General features: G+C 35.3%; 1 protein-coding gene and 2 pseudogenes across 6 annotated transcripts in view; 2 read left to right on the top strand and 1 right to left on the bottom strand.

The window, feature by feature from the left end:
• The window catches only part of LOC120224363 (calcium-responsive transcription factor-like), a 43,652-nt gene extending 26,860 nt beyond the window's left edge, over positions 1-16,792 (bottom strand). For 5 of the 6 annotated variants that reach the window (XM_039222609.1, XM_039222612.1, XM_039222607.1 and 2 more), the window contains exons 1-8: positions 16,715-16,792; positions 16,166-16,309; positions 14,153-14,386; positions 11,251-11,413; positions 10,206-10,269; positions 4,070-4,200; positions 3,318-3,690; positions 394-571 (exon numbers count right to left, since the gene is read on the bottom strand). In XM_039222609.1, the coding sequence (XP_039078540.1) occupies positions 453-571; positions 3,318-3,690; positions 4,070-4,200; positions 10,206-10,269; positions 11,251-11,413; positions 14,153-14,386; positions 16,166-16,230 (1,149 nt within the window). In that variant the 5' untranslated portion in view covers positions 16,231-16,309; positions 16,715-16,792 and the 3' untranslated portion in view covers positions 394-452. The remainder of the gene's footprint in view (positions 1-393; positions 572-3,317; positions 3,691-4,069; positions 4,201-10,205; positions 10,270-11,250; positions 11,414-14,152; positions 14,387-16,165; positions 16,310-16,714) is intronic. The other variant, XM_039222608.1, reaches the window with a different exon arrangement.
• Positions 13,562-13,658, top strand: LOC120224366 (annotated as a pseudogene).
• On the top strand, positions 16,650-17,675 carry LOC120224364 (annotated as a pseudogene).
• Positions 17,676-19,953: the final 2,278 nt, after the last annotated feature.

Genomic DNA, 19,953 nt, shown 5'->3' with positions numbered 1-19,953 from the left:
AGAAATTCTTCACAACTTTAAAGAGGAAATAATTTCTTTTATAACTTTAAAAAAAGTCAGCACACACACACACACTCACACACACACAAATTCACACACTATTTTTGTTGTTCTTTTTTCTTTTTTTTCAGAACCCAAATCAGATATTTCCAAGGGATTAGTTAGATAACTATTTGCGTTCAGACTATTTTGTCATGGATAAGTTCAGATGATCTTCTGAAATACTGGCCTTATCAGATAATCAAAAAGCATAAAAATTATACAAAATAAGAGGAATAAGATAGGTTCCAAAAATATGGACTTGGCAACAAACATATCGGTTTTAAATCAAAGTTGCTCATTGAACCGGTCTTCAGTTCACTTATCACAATGCTGCGCTTTGACAATATTCACCTTCTTTTTTATGACATTGTAAGTCACCCAAGTTGTAAATCCTGTAAAGCTTCAATAATTTATGTAGTAGATAATTTCTTACAGTCCAAAATTTTTTTTGCTTCCATAGACAATGCTGGTTCTTTGGGTTCTTGCTTAACTTGGTTCACAGAAATGGTACCTTCTGGATTTTCTTCAACTTTAAAACCAAACATAAAAGAAAAACCCTAAAGGTTAATGTAACTTATAACACTGGAATCGTTATATGAATTTAGAGGCAAAGCAAAAAACAGTAGTTTTCTGAAAAGCAGTCAGTGTATTTGAGAACTCAGTACTTCTGATATCTTAATAGTTATTCATAGTAATTCTTGCAGTATACGTACACCTTAAATTAATGTAACACTGTGTGCCAACTAAACTTCCATAGAAAAAACTAAAAGGAAAAGAACAGAAAATTAAATGTTGAGAAGTTAAAAAAAATTCTTTTAGTATTCTTCTGGTAATGAAAAAAAGAAGAGACTAAGAAAATTATAGTTATTTTCCTCTAAAGATACTTTGACAAAAAGCAGTCCATAATTTGATAAAATTATGAGGAATATCTCATATTTAAACTTAATTGTCTTTGGGGTACATGGGTAACTTAGTAGTTAAGTGTTGAACTTTTGCTTAGGTTACAATCTCTTGGTTAGTGAGTTTGAGCCCCACAACAAGCTTTGCACCAGCAGTGTGGAGTCTGCTTGGGATCCTCTCTCTCTCTCTCTCTCTCTCTCTCTGCTCCCCTCCTATTCACACTTTCTCTATCTCTCAGAATAAATAAATAAATTTAAAAAAAATAAAAAAAATTTAAAAACTTAATTGCCTTTAATGAATATATGTGTGAATAAAAGTCAGGAAGCCTCTCATTACTTGAAAATGATGTTTTGCAAACCGCAAAATTTACCAATTTGTTACCACCCCCATATGGTTTCCATATGTGGTCATATATCAAGAATAATGTTCTCTCGCTAAAGAAACTCAACTACATTAAGTACTTTAGAAAAAATATGCCACATCTTAATGGATAGCTCTGACTTACGTGCATAAACCGTGTTTGCTTATTTGAAACATTGCATAATGCACTTACCATTCTGATTTTAAAGTACTTATGACCAAATTAATAGAAAGGTAGCATATCAGAAATACTATCTTGAACAGGCAGGTGGGATATCGAAGATGAAATCTTTTTCTTTTTTTAGGGATATCAGTTTTTCAATTGCTATAGGGAACTGAGATTAAGGGGACCAATATTTGCCCTGGAAAGTGTGTTGAACACACCTGATGCTTATCACATATGGGTATGTTGAGAGAGTTTAGCCCACACCATAGAGAAAACCAATAGAAGATGGATTTGAGTGACCCTGAGAATTCATATTAAGGTGAGAAAGTCCCTCAGATCATGATCTAACTAGATAAATCATGCAGGTTCAGATCCAAAGAGGGTCTCCTTTAAAGCAATCTGAATCAGAGCTCTCAGAAATATGTTGGTACAACACAGAGGGAGGACGCATGTTAGAGTGGAAACAAACTTTGGAGGCAGATATATCTGGATTTAAATCCCTGTTCTATCACTTTAGGCAATTACTTAACCTCCCTGAGGAGGGCTTGGTCTCCCTATCTGTAGCATGGGGACATCATCAACTATTTCATGGGGTTGTGAGGATTAGTTCACATATATTCTTTATCCTTCTCTTCTATTGTTACAGCCCTCTGGATAAATTTTCTTAAAAGTAATGTTTCCAATAAATTTAAAAGATATGTATTCTTTTTCAGAAGGAACTATCTTACACTTTTCCTTACCCAGAAGAATGATGACTAAGAATGGAGGGTAAATACTTTGTATGTTCTAAGATAATTTCTATGAAAACTTATCTTCTTCAAAGCAAACCGTAAATATTTTCCCATAAAAGTGCCCAATCCAGAACAATCTGTGTGAATGGAAGTGAAACAGGTCAAGTAGGAGTTAGAATTTATTACTAGGTTGACTGGGTTTGTTACAAAGTGAAATAACAAGGTCTTGGATTCAGTCAAGTCCCCAAGTCTTAACTAATTCCCTTTCAATTTCTAAAGAACTCAATATTTAAGTCTAGAACTCAAAGTTTTTAACATTTTATAGCTGCCCACTTCATCCCATTTTTCCTTTTAACAAATTTTCCATAATAATATTTACGTTAAATGTTTTCCTTTCAAAGTTTCTCATATTTTCATGCATTCTAAAATGACCCTTTGATTTCATATCACCACAGATTTTCCACGTAAACTGAGGTAGAGAACGAATAATTTTGCTAGAGAAGAAAAAAACTTTAAAGTTTAAAAGTTATGCTCTTGACATTTTTCCCTTTTTCTGGTAGTTTTACTTTATTGATTTATATATTTTAAACCCCTGAGTAGAAATGATAGTTTTTTTCTGTAGTGTAATAGTAATGACACAATAATTGATATTACTCAGCAATCAAAAAGAATGAAATCTTGCCATTTGCAACAATGTGGATAGAACTCTAGTGCATTTTGCTAAGCAAAATAAGTCAGAGAAAGACAAAAATCATATGATGTCACTCATATGTGGAATTTAGAAAAACATAACAGATGAACACAGGGGAAGGGAAGGAAAAATAAGATAAAAACAGAGAGGGAGGAAAACCGTAAGAGAATCTTAAACACAGAGAACAAACTGAGGGTTGCTGGAAGGGAGGTAGGTGGGAGGATGGGCTAAATGCATGATGGGCATTAAGGATGGTACTTACTGGGGTGAGCACTGGGTGTTATATGGAAGTGATGAATCACTGGATTCTACTTCTGAAACCAAAACTATACTATATGTTAACTAACTGGAATTGAAATTTAAAAAAATAGTGCTGGTAGTCCATGAAGGCTAAAAAAAATAAAATCACAAGTTGCTTTTAACTTACTAATAGCTGGGTGGTTATCTATAATTTGTATTGGGATGGTCTGCACATTTCCCAACAGAATCCGATGAACACTTCCTTCCATATTCTCTGTATCCTCAACATCTCCAACTTGCACCAGTTGGTCCACTGCAGCCAGATTTTGATCTGATCCTGGAAGGTTACCCATGGTAGAGGTAATAATGCTATTGTTTGGGGTCAGGCATGTATCTGCTTGAAGGCTATGACTTTGACCAAGCAGTAGAGAATTATTATTCATTACAGTACTTTCTAATGAATCCAGAAGTCTTGAAGGACTGGAGGAAGGGTGGTTATTTACTGATATCAGAGTTGGTGATCCATCAGGAGAAGTGAATCTTGGTTGCAACTGCAAACCCTTTTAAACCGAAAAGAGTTACATCAAAATGTTTAAATTTACAAGTATGATTTTTTTTCATAGGATACATTATTCTTTAGACACATAATTCAAATAAAATATAATGGTGTAGTTAGTAACAAATATTGAGAACAGAAACAGGAATCAAAAGAATAGTAGTACAACTAAATTTTACTGCATGCATAGTCAACTCCAATATTTTCAAATTGTATTGTTTAAATTATCTTATATCAAAATACAGAAAAGTCAAGAAATTAATAATAAAAACATCTTTAATCATTATCATAATTCTATAACATGTCTACTAAATATCTAGAAAAGGAGAGGTTGAGGAAGAAAGGGAAAGGCTTCAAATTTGTCTATTTCACTAGCTACCTACCTGCAGTTGAGTAAATAATTTTGGCTGAAATGAGGAAAGTGAAGAGAGCAAGTGGGCTGGCTCTGGAGACAAAGAACCCCTTGTCTGATTTGTTTCCACTTTGGTGCTAATTGATTCTCCTGGTGAATTTCCTAAGTTATATATAAAAAAATAAGCCATCAAAACAAAATAACATGTATGGCTTCTAGCATACTACATTTTATTACAACACTCTCACAATTGGAATAGGAAATGAAGTCAAAGGTTTGAAAAAGACTTTAAGAAGTTATTTTTTCCACTAAAAAAAGAAGTTATATTGTTCACTATTTCCAGAAACTGTTAGAATCAGAATCACTAAGGAACTTTTTAAAAATATAAATTCCTAGGTTCAACCTCCATAGTTTTTAATTCAGTATATCTAGGATGTAATATAGGAAACAGTATTTTTTTTCCTTGAAAGGTTCTCTATCTGTAACTATAATCTAGCCCATTTTCCATGCTATGATGCTGAACTATACCTTAAACTTCTCTAGATGTGTGAAACCTACTGAACCTCTCAGTTACAAAGACCAAACTTAATTCATCTTTGGTAGCCCTAGTGCCTGGATAATGCCTGACATAAAGTGGGTCCTCAATAACAGTATTAAATTTCAATAATTCATTTTGGAATAAATGAGTAAGAGTACAAATCTCTCTGTTTTCTTAATACCTCAATTGCTAAAGTAATTGTCCTTAGGAAATATAGTTCCTCTCATGTAATTTTTATGTATTTGTTTTGTATATACTTTGTTTTTTTTTAATTTAATTTAATTTTATTTTTTTCTTACAAATAGCTTATTGTTAGGTTGGTTACCATATAACACCCAGTGCTCATCCCCACAAGTACCCTCCTCCATGCCCATCTCCCCCCTCCCCCCCACATCCATCAGTCCTCAGTTTGTTTCTCAGCATTCAAGAGTCTCTCATGGTTTGCCTCTCTCCCTTTCCCCCACCATTTCCCCCCTTCTTCTCCCCCATGGTCCTCAGTTAAGTTCCCCATACTTAGTTAAGTTAACCTCAGTTAAGTTCCTCCTATATGTGCAAACATATGATATTTGTCCTTCTCTGCCTGTAATTTTTATGTATTAACCCAAATAAATTTATCTCCTTAAGTTAATCAAAAACCATTTATCAGCAACTGTTTATTGTTTCCATGCAATAAATAAGTAATTTTTTTAAGTGGCCCTAATGTCAAACAAGGATGGATTCAATCAAGCACTAGCTTTTCTCTGTAACATGCTACTTAATTCAGTTTCTAAACTTCAGTTTCTTCATCTGTAAAATAAGGATAGCAAAAGACTCTTCCTCAAAGGAATGTTAATAGGATTAAACAATACTCTCATGTTTCTTAGCTTCTTCATTTCCTTTTTTTTTTTTTATTGAAGTATAGTTGATGCATATTGTTAACATTAGTTTCAGGTGCAAAATATAGTGACTGAATAAGTTTAGCTATTGGGCTATGCTCACCCCAAATGTAGCTACCATCTGTCACCATACAATGCCATTACAGTACCAATGACTATATTCCCTTTTATCCTCGTGACTTGTTTATTCCAGAACTGGAAGCCTCTATTCTCCACTCCCCTTCACCCATTATGCCCATCCCTGTACCACCCTCTCCCTGGCAACCATCAGTTTGTTCTCTGTGTATCTATGTCTGTTTCTGCTTTTCATTTGTTTGGTTTTTTTGGTTTCAGATTCCACATACAAATGAAATCACATGGTATTTGTCTTTCTCTGTCTGATTTATTTCATTTTTTGGCTTCTTCGTTTCTAATTGTCCTTCCATTACACTCTACTTTACTACTGTCATACCCACTACTATTGTCATAACCTCGACTATTCTATATCTAAAAATCTCTAATTCAAATATCCCATTCTTTGATCACAGACTCTTATTTTTCCAAGGATTTTGTTCAAGTACTTCACTACAATTGTTGTTCAGCCTCATGTGATCCTCCAGTCCATTAATTTCTCAGTTTTCTTCAGATCAACCTCTTCCTTAATAAAACTGTCTCCCTATTCAGCTTAGTACTAGAGTCTTAGGTTTATAATTTCAGTCACTCCCTTACAAACACCCTAAACTCCCTTGCCTCTCTGCACTTTTGTTATAACCTCTGATAAAATCCTAACATTGAGTGAAAATGGCTTCCAGTGCCTATATGCATGAAGCTGAATGCCACTGGAAAAGAAACTTGCTACTACTACTAATACCAATTCATGATCATTAACTTCAACAGGACCTTCACCTGTACTGACAACATTACAATGTTCCTCTCACTCTATATTATGGATGATTTCAAATGTCCAATCTTGGCCACACTTCCTGAGATCTTTTTCATTCTTAGCACTTTTACTTAAGGAGAAAAGAGAAACTATCAGATAGAAATTTCCTCAACTTCCCATCACCAAAGCTATCAAGTACCTCCATCTTCATCTATCTCTTCAGACATCTCCTATCTGAAAATACCTTTCTTCAACTTCATATTTCCTTCATAGCACATTGCCTCTACTTCTTCATTCATTACCCATTCATTTTTCAACCATCCCAAGATGGCTTCTTCCTAATCCACTCCACTGAAATGGCTCTGATACCCAAGGTTTTCAAACCTGATCTCATGAATTTTTTTCTCTTTCCCTACCACCACCAAATCCTATTCTTATGCCAGTGTTCCCTACCTCAGTAAATGCTACTATCAATCAGTTGCTCTTGGAAGAAACTCAGGAGTCATCCCAGATCATTCCCATTCTTTTACCTCTCATACCTTTTGAATTCTACTTTTTAAAAAACTCTTAAAAAATCTGTCTATTTATAGTATAAATGCCACCAACTGTAGACCAAACTACTATCACTTTTCATTTGGACATCTTGAAAGGGCTTCCTAAACCCATTTTCATACCTAGATTTATCTCCAAGCATTGTCTATGCTTAAAACCATACCGGCTTTCTTAAGTTCCTTGAACACGACCAAGCTCCTTGTTGCTTAGCTTTCAAACACACTATTCCTATCCATTATTCAATTCTTAGTTTATTTATTATTTTTTAAAGATTTTTAATGTTTATTTTTGAGAGAAACAGAGAGAGGCAGTGTGGGAGCAGAGGAGGGACAGAGAGAGGGAGACACAGAATCCAAAGTAGGCTCCAGGCTCTGAGCTGTCAGCACAGAGCCTGATGAGGGGCTCAAATTCATGACACTGAGCCACCCAGGTGCCCCTTTAGTTCTTAGTTTAAAAGCCACTTCCCTGGGGTGCCTGGGTGGCTCAGCCCGTTGAGCATCCAACTTCGACTCAGGTCATGATCTCGCGGTTCGTGGGGTCAGGCCCCATGTTGGGCTCTGTGCTGACAGCTTGCTCAGAGCCTGGAGCCTGCTTCAGATTCGGTGTCACCTTCTCTCTCTGCCCCTCCCCTGTTCATGCTCTACCTCTCTCTGTCTCTCAATTATAAATACATGTAAAAAACATTTTTTTAAATAAAAATAAAAAATAAAAGCCACTTCCCTACTCTCTAGATTAAGCTATATATCTCTATCATGATTCCCACAAAATTTTGTACAACTCTCTCATGGCACTATTCATAACTGTAATTAGAATATATTTGTTTATAGTGTCTTTTTCTCTTGCTAAACTTGAAATTCAGTGGAGCAAGAAATTTGTTCTTTTTTATGTCCAGCAATTACCACAGTGAGGAAAATATGTGCAAAACAAATGAATAATGTTAAGGAATTTGAAAATTATTCTCTATACACAGACTCTCATAAAGATTATCAGTCAAAGAATAAAGAAAAAATTGTACTGTATATGGTTATTCATTAATTTATTCTAAAACATTTATTTAGATGTTAGCTTTGTAGCAGGCATTATGCCAGGAACTAGGTATGTCAACTTGAATAAAATACAAACTTTGTTCCTGAGGAGCTCAAATCATAATGAAAGCTACTGACCTATAAATTAAAGGACACCATGCTAAATGCAGAGGTAAGTACAAAAGAGTGAATGTCTAACTTTATATAGGGGGTGAAGTTAAGAGAGTACTTAAAACCAAAGAGATTGATTTGGTTAGTGAGAGAGGTTTGCCATATAGAAGCAGAAAAAACACATTTTCAGAAGAGAAAAGAAAAAGGTGAAATAAATTTGGACTAGTAAGAGAATATAAGAGTAACACGTATGAGAAAAAACAAACCATACAAAATGGACAATAGTTTTCTGATCAAAGTATCTTAGGGTTATTACTACTGGAATTAGTCTAACTTTATAGTAAACCGTACTAGTCAACAGCCTCAAAATTTTAATCATAAAGAATAAAAGCTGATTATGTGAGGATATTTTTTTTTACTTTTTTATAATTCTACACCCAATGTGGGGCTCAAACTCACAATCCACAATCAAGAGTCACATGCTCTTCCAACTAAGCCAACCAGGCAGCCTTTATTTTTTATTTTTAATTTGTTTGAGTATAGTTGACACACAATGTTACAATAGTTCCAGGTGTATTAACACAGTGATTCAACTTCTCTATATGTTATGTTATGCTCACAAGTGTAGCTATCATTCGTCAACATACAATGCTATTACAACATTATTGATTATATTCCTTAAGCTGTGCTTTTTATTCTCATGACTTATTTATTCCATAACTAGAAGCCTGTTATCTCCCATTCCTCCTCACCCATTTTGCCCATTACCTTACCATGCCTCCCCTCTGGCAACTATCAGTTTGTTCTCTGTATTTTTAAGTCTGATTCTGCTTTTTGTTTATTTATTTGTTTTGGTTTTAGATCCCACATATGATGAAATCATATATTTGTCTTACTCAGTTTGATTTATTTTATTTAGCATAATACCCTCTAGGTCCATCCATGTTGTCACAGAAGACAACATCTCATCCTTTTTTATGGCTGAATGACATATATAAGGAAGCTTTGACAAAATCTAACATAGTTGCTCTTATCTGTTTGGCCTAGTTTCCTCATCCAAAAAATTTGATTAGATATTATAAATGTCTTCCAGTTTGGGGGTGCCTAGGTGACTTAGTTAAGTGTCTGACTCTTGATTTTGGCTCAGGTTATGATCTCAGAGTTTGTGGGTTCAAGCCCCATGTCGGGCTCTGTGCTGATACCACAGAGCCTGCTTCGAATGCTTTATTTCCCTCTCTGTCTGCCCCTCTCCCTCTCATGCTTTCCCTCTCTCTCAAAATAAACATTTTTTAAGAATTGAAAAAATATTCCTTAGGAAACTAACAATAGAACTCCCCTATGACCCAGCAATAGCACTGCTAGGAATTTACCCAAGGGATACAGAAATGCTGAGGCATAGGAGCACATGTACCCCAATGTTCATAGCAGCACTCTCCACAATAGCTAAAACATGGAAAGAGCCTAAGTGTCCATCAACAGATGAATGGATCAAGAAGATGTGGTTTATCTATACCATGGAATACTACATGGCAATGAGAAACAATGAAATCTGGCCATGTGTAGCAACATGGATGGACCTTGAGGGTGTTATGCTGAGCGAAATAAGTCAGGCAGAGAAGGACAAATATCATATGTTTGCACATATAGGAGGATTAGGAGGAACTTGACGGAGGAACGAGGGGGAGAAGAAGGGCGGAAATGGTGGGGGAAAGGGAGAGAGGCAAACCATGAGAGACTCTTGAATGCTGACAAAAACTGAGGACTGATGGATGTGTGGATGTGGGGGGGAGGGGGGGATGGGCATAGAGGAGGACACTTATGGGGATGAGCACTGGGTGTTATGTGGAAACTAATTTGACAATACACTATTTGTAAAAAAAAAAAAAAAAAAAAAAAAAAAAGAATTGAAAAAATAGGGGCGCCTGGGTGGCTCAGTTGGTTAGGCGTCCGACTTTTGCTTAGGTCATGATCTCACGTTCATGGGTTCGAGCCCCGCGTCAGGCTCTGTGCTGACTGCCAGCTCAGAGCCTGGAGCCTCTTTCAGATTCTGTGTCTCCCTCTCTCTGACCCTCCCCTGCTCACGCTGTCTCTCTCTCTCTCTCCTAGAAATAAATAAAAATATTAAAAAAAAAAGAATTGAAAAAATAAAAGTTCTCCCATTTTAACACTGATTTTATATTTTAAAGATATTCAGGATAACTCACCTTCTGCAAATGTAACTGTCACAGTCTCTCTGAGAATATGCCCATTATCTGTAGTCCATTGAAGCTGAAATGGAAACATTTACTTCAGTAAAAACAATAAATTATATTGCAAAATATTTTAAAACATCAATACGTCATATTTTATTCAATGATAGTATAATTGTGTTTTATTCAGTGATTACTCTCTTCACTTGTTTACATTCTTGAAGCATGAGTATACTTCATTATTGAAATACATAAGCTTCCTAAGTTCAGATAGCAAGAATTTGGATAGCAAGCACAGATGGCAAAGATCATTACTAAACAAATCCATTTTATTTCCTAAACTGCAGATGGTGTATAATTAAGTTTTCGATGGAAAAGAATAGTAGCACTAGCTAAAATTTAAAATCTATTCAGTTAAGAAGACATAATTTGGATAGTAAAAATATGGAGAGCAAAAGGTATTGTTACTAGGATTTTAATGCCATGATTGCTATCTATAATATAATTAGTTTTTGAGTAATTATATTATTCCTTTCAGAGTAAGCAAAATTTTCACAGAAATGACCAATATTCAGGGAAAATTAAAGCATCACATTATGATGTAAAATTAATATCCATAGATGGCATACAGAACCAATATCATCCCTTTGTGGATACAAAAAAATGCTGTGTATTCAAGTCTGAACTATTGTATTGAAATTTGTCAACCTATATAAAAAGAGATGGATAAATAAACAGTATACACTCAATAAATATCTGTTAGATGAATAAAATACACTTTTTACAGAGATAAAATATGTTGATTTTTAAATGAAGATTACTATTGTTGTTATAGTCAGAGCTGGATATTCACTGATATTTATTCTTGTAACAGTAATGTAAAAATTTAAGTCAAATAATCATCTGAGGGTTCATAGTGTTTACATTTTAAGAAAAAGATACTGTTTTTCTTTCATCACAATCATTTATATGGCTTATTAACCACCCCTGTACAGCCAACTAGTAATAGAAGTTGAGAAAGATTCTATAATAAAACAAAGAATTATAGTTATAATCATACCGTTGCTGGAATAATCTCTGAGTTATAGACATTATCTCCATTTCTCAACGATTTCTGTACCTCATGGATGTGATTTTTAATATCATTTACAGTTGGAAAAAAGGATAAATTATGTCTTTCAGGTACCTCATCAGGTTTAAACAGTTCTCTTTCCACAAATTTTCTGTGGAGAGCATAAAACAGAATAAAAACATAAATCATCTAGCAATATACTTCAGATAAAATGAGAAAAAGGTTCTTTTTTAGCATAAACTTCTATAAAGCAGAAGCTTTATTGTTTTATAATTTCTATTTTTCCAGTTTTAATTTTTTCTATACAATAAGCCAAAGAAATCAAGCAGATTAAAAAAAGTAATATTTTCACTAAATACCTGTATATCTTAGAGTGAGATATTTTTGACATTTTTATGAAATTTTAAATGAATCACTATTTTCAGTTTAGGCATAATATGGTTTGAATGCTAACTATGCCAAGCAATGTACTAAACACTTGACATCAAGGATCTCCTTTACTGCTTACTATAATCCTGTGAAGTAAGTGCAATTATAATTCTCACTTTAAAGACGAGGGACCTGAGGGCTGCTGACATTAAATAATTTGCCACAGCTATAAATCTAGCTAGTAAGGAAGAGAGCTTAGGCCTACATCATGTTACACTATTGCCAAAAGGCATCACTTACTATATGAAATGTGATCTGCTCCAATTTTATAAGTAGGTAAAAGACAGTATAGAAATAGAAGACAGCACTGACACATAAATGTATACAAATACATAAAAGAAATGCTAAAGTCCAGTATTTATATGCTTCATGCATTACATTCTGCAGACCATACTGCAGAATGTATTATACCTCTGTTCTTAAGATTCAAGTTTCGTAAATAATGTATGGCTTTACCAAATTTGGGGTCTGTTCTAACAATGCCCCAATGAAAATGAATATAAAATGTCTAAGAAAGCTGCTAAATAGGAAAATCATGTATTAGTTAAGAAATAATCCTAGGATATGGAGAAACGGGCACCTTCTTACACTGTTGGTGGGAATGTAAACTGGTGCAGCCCCTCTGGAAAACAGTGTGGAGGTTCCTCAAAAAATTAACAATAGAACTCTCCTATGACCCAGCAATAGCACTGCTAGGAATTTACCCAAGGGAGACAGGAGTGCTGATGCATAGGGGCACATGGACCCCAATGTTCATAGCAGCACTCTCAAGAATAGCCAAAACATGGAAACTGAGCCTAAGTGTCCATCAACTCATGAATGGATCAAGAAGGTGTGGTTTATTTATACCATGGAATACTACATGGCAATGAGAAAGAATGAAATCTGGCCATGTATAGCAATGTGGATGGAACTTGAGGGTGTTATGCTGAGTGAAATAAGTCAGGCAGAGAAGGACATATACCATATGTTTGCACGTATAGGTGGATTAGGAGGAACTTAACGAGGACTGTGGGGGAGAAGACGGGGAAAAATAGTTGGGGAGAGGGAGGGACTTGAATGCTGAGAACAAACTGAAGACAATGGGGTGGGGGAGAGAGGAAGGGGGTTGATGGGCATGGAGGAGGGCACTTGTGGGGATGAGCACTGGATGTTATATGGGAACCAATCTGACAATAAACTATTAAAAAAAATAATAATCCTATGAAATACTCATTGTATTGTTCAGATCAGACTACACTATAGCTAGTTATAACTACACTATAACTAGGAGGAAGAAGGCCAGTAAAATACCAGAAATCATGGTAAAGAGCACAGGTTATAGAATTAGATCTAGATTTCAGTTCTGCCTCTAACTCTTAAGCCAGTTATTTAACCACTTATAATGTCCATTTTCTCATGTGCAGGATTGAGATAAATATACCAACTTTATAGAGCTGCAGGAATAAATGAGATTGTGCATATAAAGTGCATACAATATCTGGTACATACCTAGTAACTGCCACATAATAATAAAAATTGTTGTATCCTGAGTATTAATAACATTGGACCAGCGTGCTACATATAAGTTTCATCAAAGAACTATCCACATACTTAAATGAGTATTGTTTTATGACTGTTGTTAATAAGATGCTTTCTAGTTAAAAAAAAAACTATCCATGTTCTTTTATTGTAATACAATCTAACTGCATTTCAAATTGCCTAAATAAATATCTTTTTTTTTTTTTTTTTTTACAAATAGTTTATTGTCAATGCCTCAATAAGTATCTTGGCCTACGTTTTAAAATCTTTGGTTCTACAAAGATTTTTTCTTTTAAAGGTATTTATTATATAATTCAATTTATATATTATTCAGAAATAGTCCAATTTGAAGACTATACTTTCAGGGATCATTTCTATAGTTCGTTACTAGAGAAGCTTCTCTGAACATGTAGAGTAGTAGAAATAGTCTAATTTGTTAAATCTGACTATGGAATATTTTATTTTATTTAATTTTGAATATGGAATATTTTAAATGAGTAGTCTGAATAATTACTCATGGCTTGCCAAATATCTGCTACAAAATGATCAGTCCATAAATAAGATTATTTTAATACATGAATAAATTATATTCCTTATCTACTCTGATAGCATATATCCTGGAAAATGTCTATGATAAGAGTATTATTATTTTTTTTACTTTTTTTATGTTTATTTATTTTGAGAGAGAAAGAGAGCATGCATGCATGCATGTGGGAGAGGGGCAGAGAGAGAGAGGGAGAGAGATTATCCTAACCAGGCTCCATACTCAGTGCAGAGCCTGACGCAGAGCTTGATTCCACAACTGTGAGATCATGACCTGAGCTGCAATCAAGAGTTGGACACTTAATCGACTGAGCCACCCAGGCACCCCAATAAATGTACTGTTTTAACCAACAAACAAAAATGAAAAATGTAAAAGAACAATTTGTTTTTACCATACCTTAGCTGTTTCCTTACTGCATACACTTGTTCTATTCCTTGTGACACTAATTCTTGAATCTTATGTGCTACTTGAGGATGGAGACGTGAGGGTAATGCACAATTTTCATCCCTAATTGCAGTTTCCTCTTCTTCAAGAGAAGACACAGGGAAAGGGGAAGGTGACAAAGGAAGGCAGGAAGTCTCTAACTCGTGATACTGATGAGCTTGTTTTGTAGGTAACTGTACATACCACCTGAGAAGTGGAAATATTTAAAATTATGCTATTAAACAAAGGCACAAATCATACTTATGTTAAAACTCATCAAGAAAAGGAATAATCTTTTGATTATATAATCTCATATTAAATAAATATAATTAGCAATTTTAAAATAATAAAATTTAAAATGTCTTCTGCTTGACTCTTCTAAGTTGATGCTATACTCAATTAAATCAAAATATTTATAAACCTTTATAGACTTTTACTATGGCCCTCAAGTTAAGGAGGGGCACAGTAGTTTAATATATATGAAAATGGTATTTTAATATATATGAAAATGTTAAGTAAATTTTACCTCAAAATAATGAGACTTTTAAAGTCATCATCTTTTATTTATTTGTGTATTTAGTGTGTATTTATTTTGAGAAAGAGAGAACAAGCAAGGGAGGGGCAGAGAGAGAGGGGGAAAGCAGATCCAAAGTGCTGTCAGCACAGAGCCCAATGTGGGACTCAAACTCAAAAACTGCAAGACCATGACCTGAGCCAAAGTCAGACACTAACTGAGCCAACCAGGCACCCCTAAACTTTAAATTGTGTATTTTCCCATTCTCCTATGATTTTGTCCCTAAATTATAACTTCTGTGTTCCACCTATAATCCTTCCAAAGAGTGGTTATAATACAGGGCCTACTAAGACTGCACTGAGTGGGAGATTCTTCTCTGACAGGAGCTTAGCAAACTGCCTCTACAGCACTCCATCTCCAATTGCCCCAAAGAGCAAGAGAATCAACTAGAAGATGAATACAGGTCTTTCATATATCAGTTCAGTGCCCAAAAAACAGATGCTAGGAAACTGAAATGATCTGGTAGGATACTGTTTTAATTGATACTTTTGTATAAAGTGCTTGCAATGATTGATACCTCATGAAATGGAGCCTACTTAAAAATTATATGCAATGTTCTCTAACCTGGATGATCTAATTATTGACTACTTATTTTCTATACACCTGAAAGTTTTTCTAAAGTTCACACAAAAACTATATTCTGTGCACTTAATCTCCTTGCATTATTATAAATTCTTCACCTAGACTGAATATGAAGGAAAGAAAGCTAATATTTCTTCTTACATAAAAACTGAATCACAAAAAACATAAAATGGAATTTTATGTAGGGCTTAGAATTAATTTCTGGTTGTTATAGGTAATTAAGATGGGTAAAAAATATACATATACAGGTGACTGCAAGTTCAGTTCCAATGAAGTGTCAGAAACAAAGTATGAAATAACAATGATATGTGTTATTAAACCTGTATTTGTCATTTTGGGGGAAAACTTCCATATGGTACATGGAATTCTTTGGTCAGCATTATTCAAACATTTGGCTGATAAACTCAATGGCTTATACAGCAACAAACTTTTATTTTTTTTTTAATGTTTTTGATTTACTTCAGAGAGAGAGAGAGAGAGAGAGAGAGAGAGCGTGAACAGGGGAGGATCAGAGAGAGAGGGAGACACAGAATCCAAAACAGACTCCAGGCTCTGAGCTAGCTGTCAGCACAGAGGCCGACATGGGGCTCGAATCCACGAGCAGTGAGATCATGACCTGAGCCGAAGTCAGCCGCTTAACCGACTGAGCCACCCAGGCGCCCCAACAAACTGTTTTAATACCAAGGAAATCACTAGTGCAACATCTTCCTTATAAAAACCTTTTCTTAATGAAATAATTAGAAAACATAATTATAGATCCTCTTGTAGAAAAATTCTTGTAAATGGAGCTAATTAATTTGTAAAATAAAAGAATGATATAAATATCATACCTAAGAACACCACCAGCATCTACCAAGTTCTTCTTTAGCATGTTAAAGGCTTTTTCCTGCTCCATTCGGATTATTTTCTTGTCAATTTTGGGGTCTGTAGGAACTCTGTATTCAGGAAACTTCTGTACCTTTTTAATGTAAATCCTTTTTATAAGAAAAAGAATTTGTTTCATTATATTATAATCTTAAAATAATCTTATCAAGCAAAAGTTTAAGCATTAAAGTTTTTTGAGAAATTAAATTAGAAAGCATTCAGAGAATTATGTTGAAAAGTAAGCCATATTTCCGTATGTAATACTTAGTAAATTAGCAATACTCATGATGTCAGTAAAGTATCTGAATATTTATGGATATTAACTTTTGTTTCTGGATTTGCCTCTTCTCAATTCTCCTGGAAGCCATAAAAAACTCATGCCGGGGAGTTCCAGCAGGGTGCTGGAAGAAGAGGGAGAGGCTGGGTGGTAGCAGCAGCAGTAGCTGGAGGATGAAGAAGGGGCATGTGCTGCACTGTCATTTCTCTGCATGGTATCCACTGTTCTGAAGCCTTACCATCAAGTGTGTCATTCTTCCACTTCCTCAGAATGTGAAGGATTATTGGCTCCATCATGGAATTCTGGTGGTTTCAGGAAGGGAAAATTCGCCAACAGGTTCTCAGCCAGTGATGATGAGGCAGAAGAAATGTAGAAAAGCATAGAACATGGCTATGCTTATGGCACCAGAATTTCCCAAGTTTACTATTAAAGTTCAAGAAGCTATCGATTCCCTGTGGTGGGGGCGCGGTAGAGTGAGGTGGGGTGGGGGTAGAGGCAGTGTATTTCCTCAGCTTAACTGGAGTGCCCCAAGGGATGCAAACTTGATAGCAATGAACAGTTCTCTGAAATGTGAAACCTCAATGACAACTTTCCATTGTTCAGGAGTTCTGATTTCATCACTCACGACTTCACTCAACCATTTATGCATTGTACTAATGATTCTCCAGATCCTCGTTCAAGAGGAACTTGTTCTCCAACAGTGGTGTGAATTATTTTCTGGGGCAAAAGTTCTTATGTTTTGTTAAGGAAAACAAGCCTACTGGTATTTCTCAAAGGGACTATACACAATACTATGATCATGTTTCTAAACAAAAGGAAAAGATTTGCAGATGAATACAAGAATTTTCAAGAAATACAATATAAATTCTTAAAGGAAGACTTTATGTTGGATATATGTGGAGATAGTAGTGGGAAAGTGTGGCTGACTGATTTGAATTCATTTGAAGTAACTGATTCACAGCTGTTTACTTGGAAAGAGCTGATAACTGGGAGAAACTTAAAAGGTGATTTTAGTGAAGGAGATGCCCTGAAACAAGATTCTCCAGCTTTCAGCTGCACACAGTGAAGTAATAGTTCAACCCAGTCCCTATCTGAGTAACCAACTTCCGAAGAATTTTGTAGACCTGAACACTGCAGAGAATGCTCACAAACTCATAGATTTTCTTAAACTGAAAAGAAATCAGCAAAAGGATGACTGATTAGAGCGCCAGAGTTCAAGTCTGAGGTTAAAGAAGAAACCACCTGGGACACCTGGGTGGCTCAGTCAGTTGGGCGTCTGACTTTGGCTCAGGTCATGATCTCACAGTTGAGGGTTTGAGCCCCATGTCAGGGTCTATGCTGAGAGCTCAGGGCCTGGAGCCTGCTTCAGATTCTGTGTATCTCTCTTTCTCTGCCCCTCCCCAGCACACGCTCTGTCTCTCTCAAAAATAAACAAATATAAACTTAAAAAAAAAAAAGAGGAAACCACGTTGGCATCAATAGGCTGCTTTTAGCTCACAACCTCCTCTTATCCCTTCTGTCAGGGTGAGAGGCAGGGTAAAATTAACAGCTACTTATATCCATGTATATTAAGCTAGAAACAAACACGAAGGGACTTTGCTACTTGTAAAAATAAATAATAAATAGATCTTAAACATAAAAATAAAACAAAAACTCATGCCTGGATTATTTTAATAGCCTCCTTCTGGGCCTCTGAGCCTTGTTCCTTAAACCCACTTGATATATCAATGCTATAATAATTGTTCACGTTTGTAGTTCTCTGTTGAAGAATTTATCTGCTCTTTAATCAAGTACAAATATCTTGGCAGCATTCAAGGCCTTCCATATGACTCTAGCCTTATTTACTAATCTTACTTTCAAGTACTTCAAATGTAAAATTACTTTTTCCATGAAGTTTATCATTTCAATGTTCCTTCTCCTCTGATACCAAAAATATAATTACACCATATCTTTATTTATAGAATTCTCCTACTCTATAATATCTTCCCTCTAATTCTCTACCTACCCAAATTCAATCTGAACTTCAGTATCCAGGTTAGGTTGTATTTTGTTTCCTGCTAATGAGTTTGCATGGATATATTTCTTCTCTGATGAGTTAGCTAGTTGACACATTTGGTACTATATACTATACTATTATATTCTCCAACAGTTTTTTTTTAATATTTTTAAATTTATTTTCTATTTAGTTTTTCTTTATTTATTGTCGAGAGAGAGAGACAGAGTGTAACCGGGGGAGAGGCAGAGAGAAAGGGAGACACAGAATGCAAAGCAGGCTCCAGGCTCTGAGCTGTCAGCACAGAGCCTGATGTGGGGCTCGAACTCACAAGCTGTGAGATCTTGACCTGAGCCGAAGCCAGATGCCCAACTGCCCAACCAACTGAGCCCCTTAGGCGCCCTAACAATTTGTTTTTTTTTTAATGTTTGTTTATTTTTGAGAGAGGGACAGACTGTGAATGGGGAAGGGGCAGAGAGAGAGGGAGAGATAGAATCTAAAACAGGCTGCGGGCTCCAGTCTCTGAGCTGTCAGCACAAAGTCCAACACGGAGCTAGAACTCACAAAACGAGATATTGTGACCTGAGTCGAAGTCGGATGCTTAACTGAGTGAGCCACTCATGTGCCTGCCAACAGTTTTGTGTTTCCTGATGTACCCCAACAATATTTTAACTTTCCTCAAGATTAAGTGAAATCTGTGACTCTTTCAGTCTCCTTCCTTCCCAGTGTATTGCTGGGCATGGAGTTGATACTAAACAAGTACTTGTAGAATGACAGAGAACAAAATTATTTCTTCACACACAGAGATTTTCTCCTAAGTTATACCTGAAATTTCATATTGCTTATATTTAAAAGCAGTTGAAAGTTTTGCTTCACAGTCAGGTTTAAATATTGCCTAAAGTTAACACTATCAGATTAAACATGAAAAGTCTTCTGAACTGGCTTTAAAGATTTCTTGAGAATGTGGATTTTGTGTATCAGATGTGATAATGAAATAAAATGTTCCAAAGATCAACTAAACCCAATTTTGTATGTTATCTTTTAAAAATTTATTTTATTTGATAATTTAAAATTTTCAATGTCTGAAAAAGGAATATTAGAAAAGAACATTATAAACATCTTTTATTGCTTCAAACTTTTCATTCTCACCCAGAGCGATGGCCAATCTGTAGTCCTATTCTATTTAAAATGTACTGTGTTGATCTCGTACATTACTGGTATGAATGTTAATTGGTAAAATTTCTCTAAAGAACAACTTTCTTTACAATACCTGTCAACATTTAAAAGAATATAACCTTGGGGAGAGGGCAAGATGGCGGAGAAGTAAGGAGCTCCGTACTTGCACTCGCGCCCATACATCACACAGAAAAGATCTGAAGCCATTGGAAACCTTACAAAACCTGAGAGATTGGGAGGAAAAAGACGCAGAATCCACTGAGAGAGCCTTCTAACGTGAGTGCGAACCGGGGAAGATAAAATCGGGC

This window comes from Hyaena hyaena, unplaced genomic scaffold, assembly GCF_003009895.1.
Source record: "Hyaena hyaena isolate Hyena2069 unplaced genomic scaffold, ASM300989v1 scaffold_1166, whole genome shotgun sequence".
NCBI classification, from domain to species: domain Eukaryota; kingdom Metazoa; phylum Chordata; class Mammalia; order Carnivora; family Hyaenidae; genus Hyaena; species Hyaena hyaena.
This window is presented reverse-complemented; position numbering and strand designations above follow the sequence as displayed.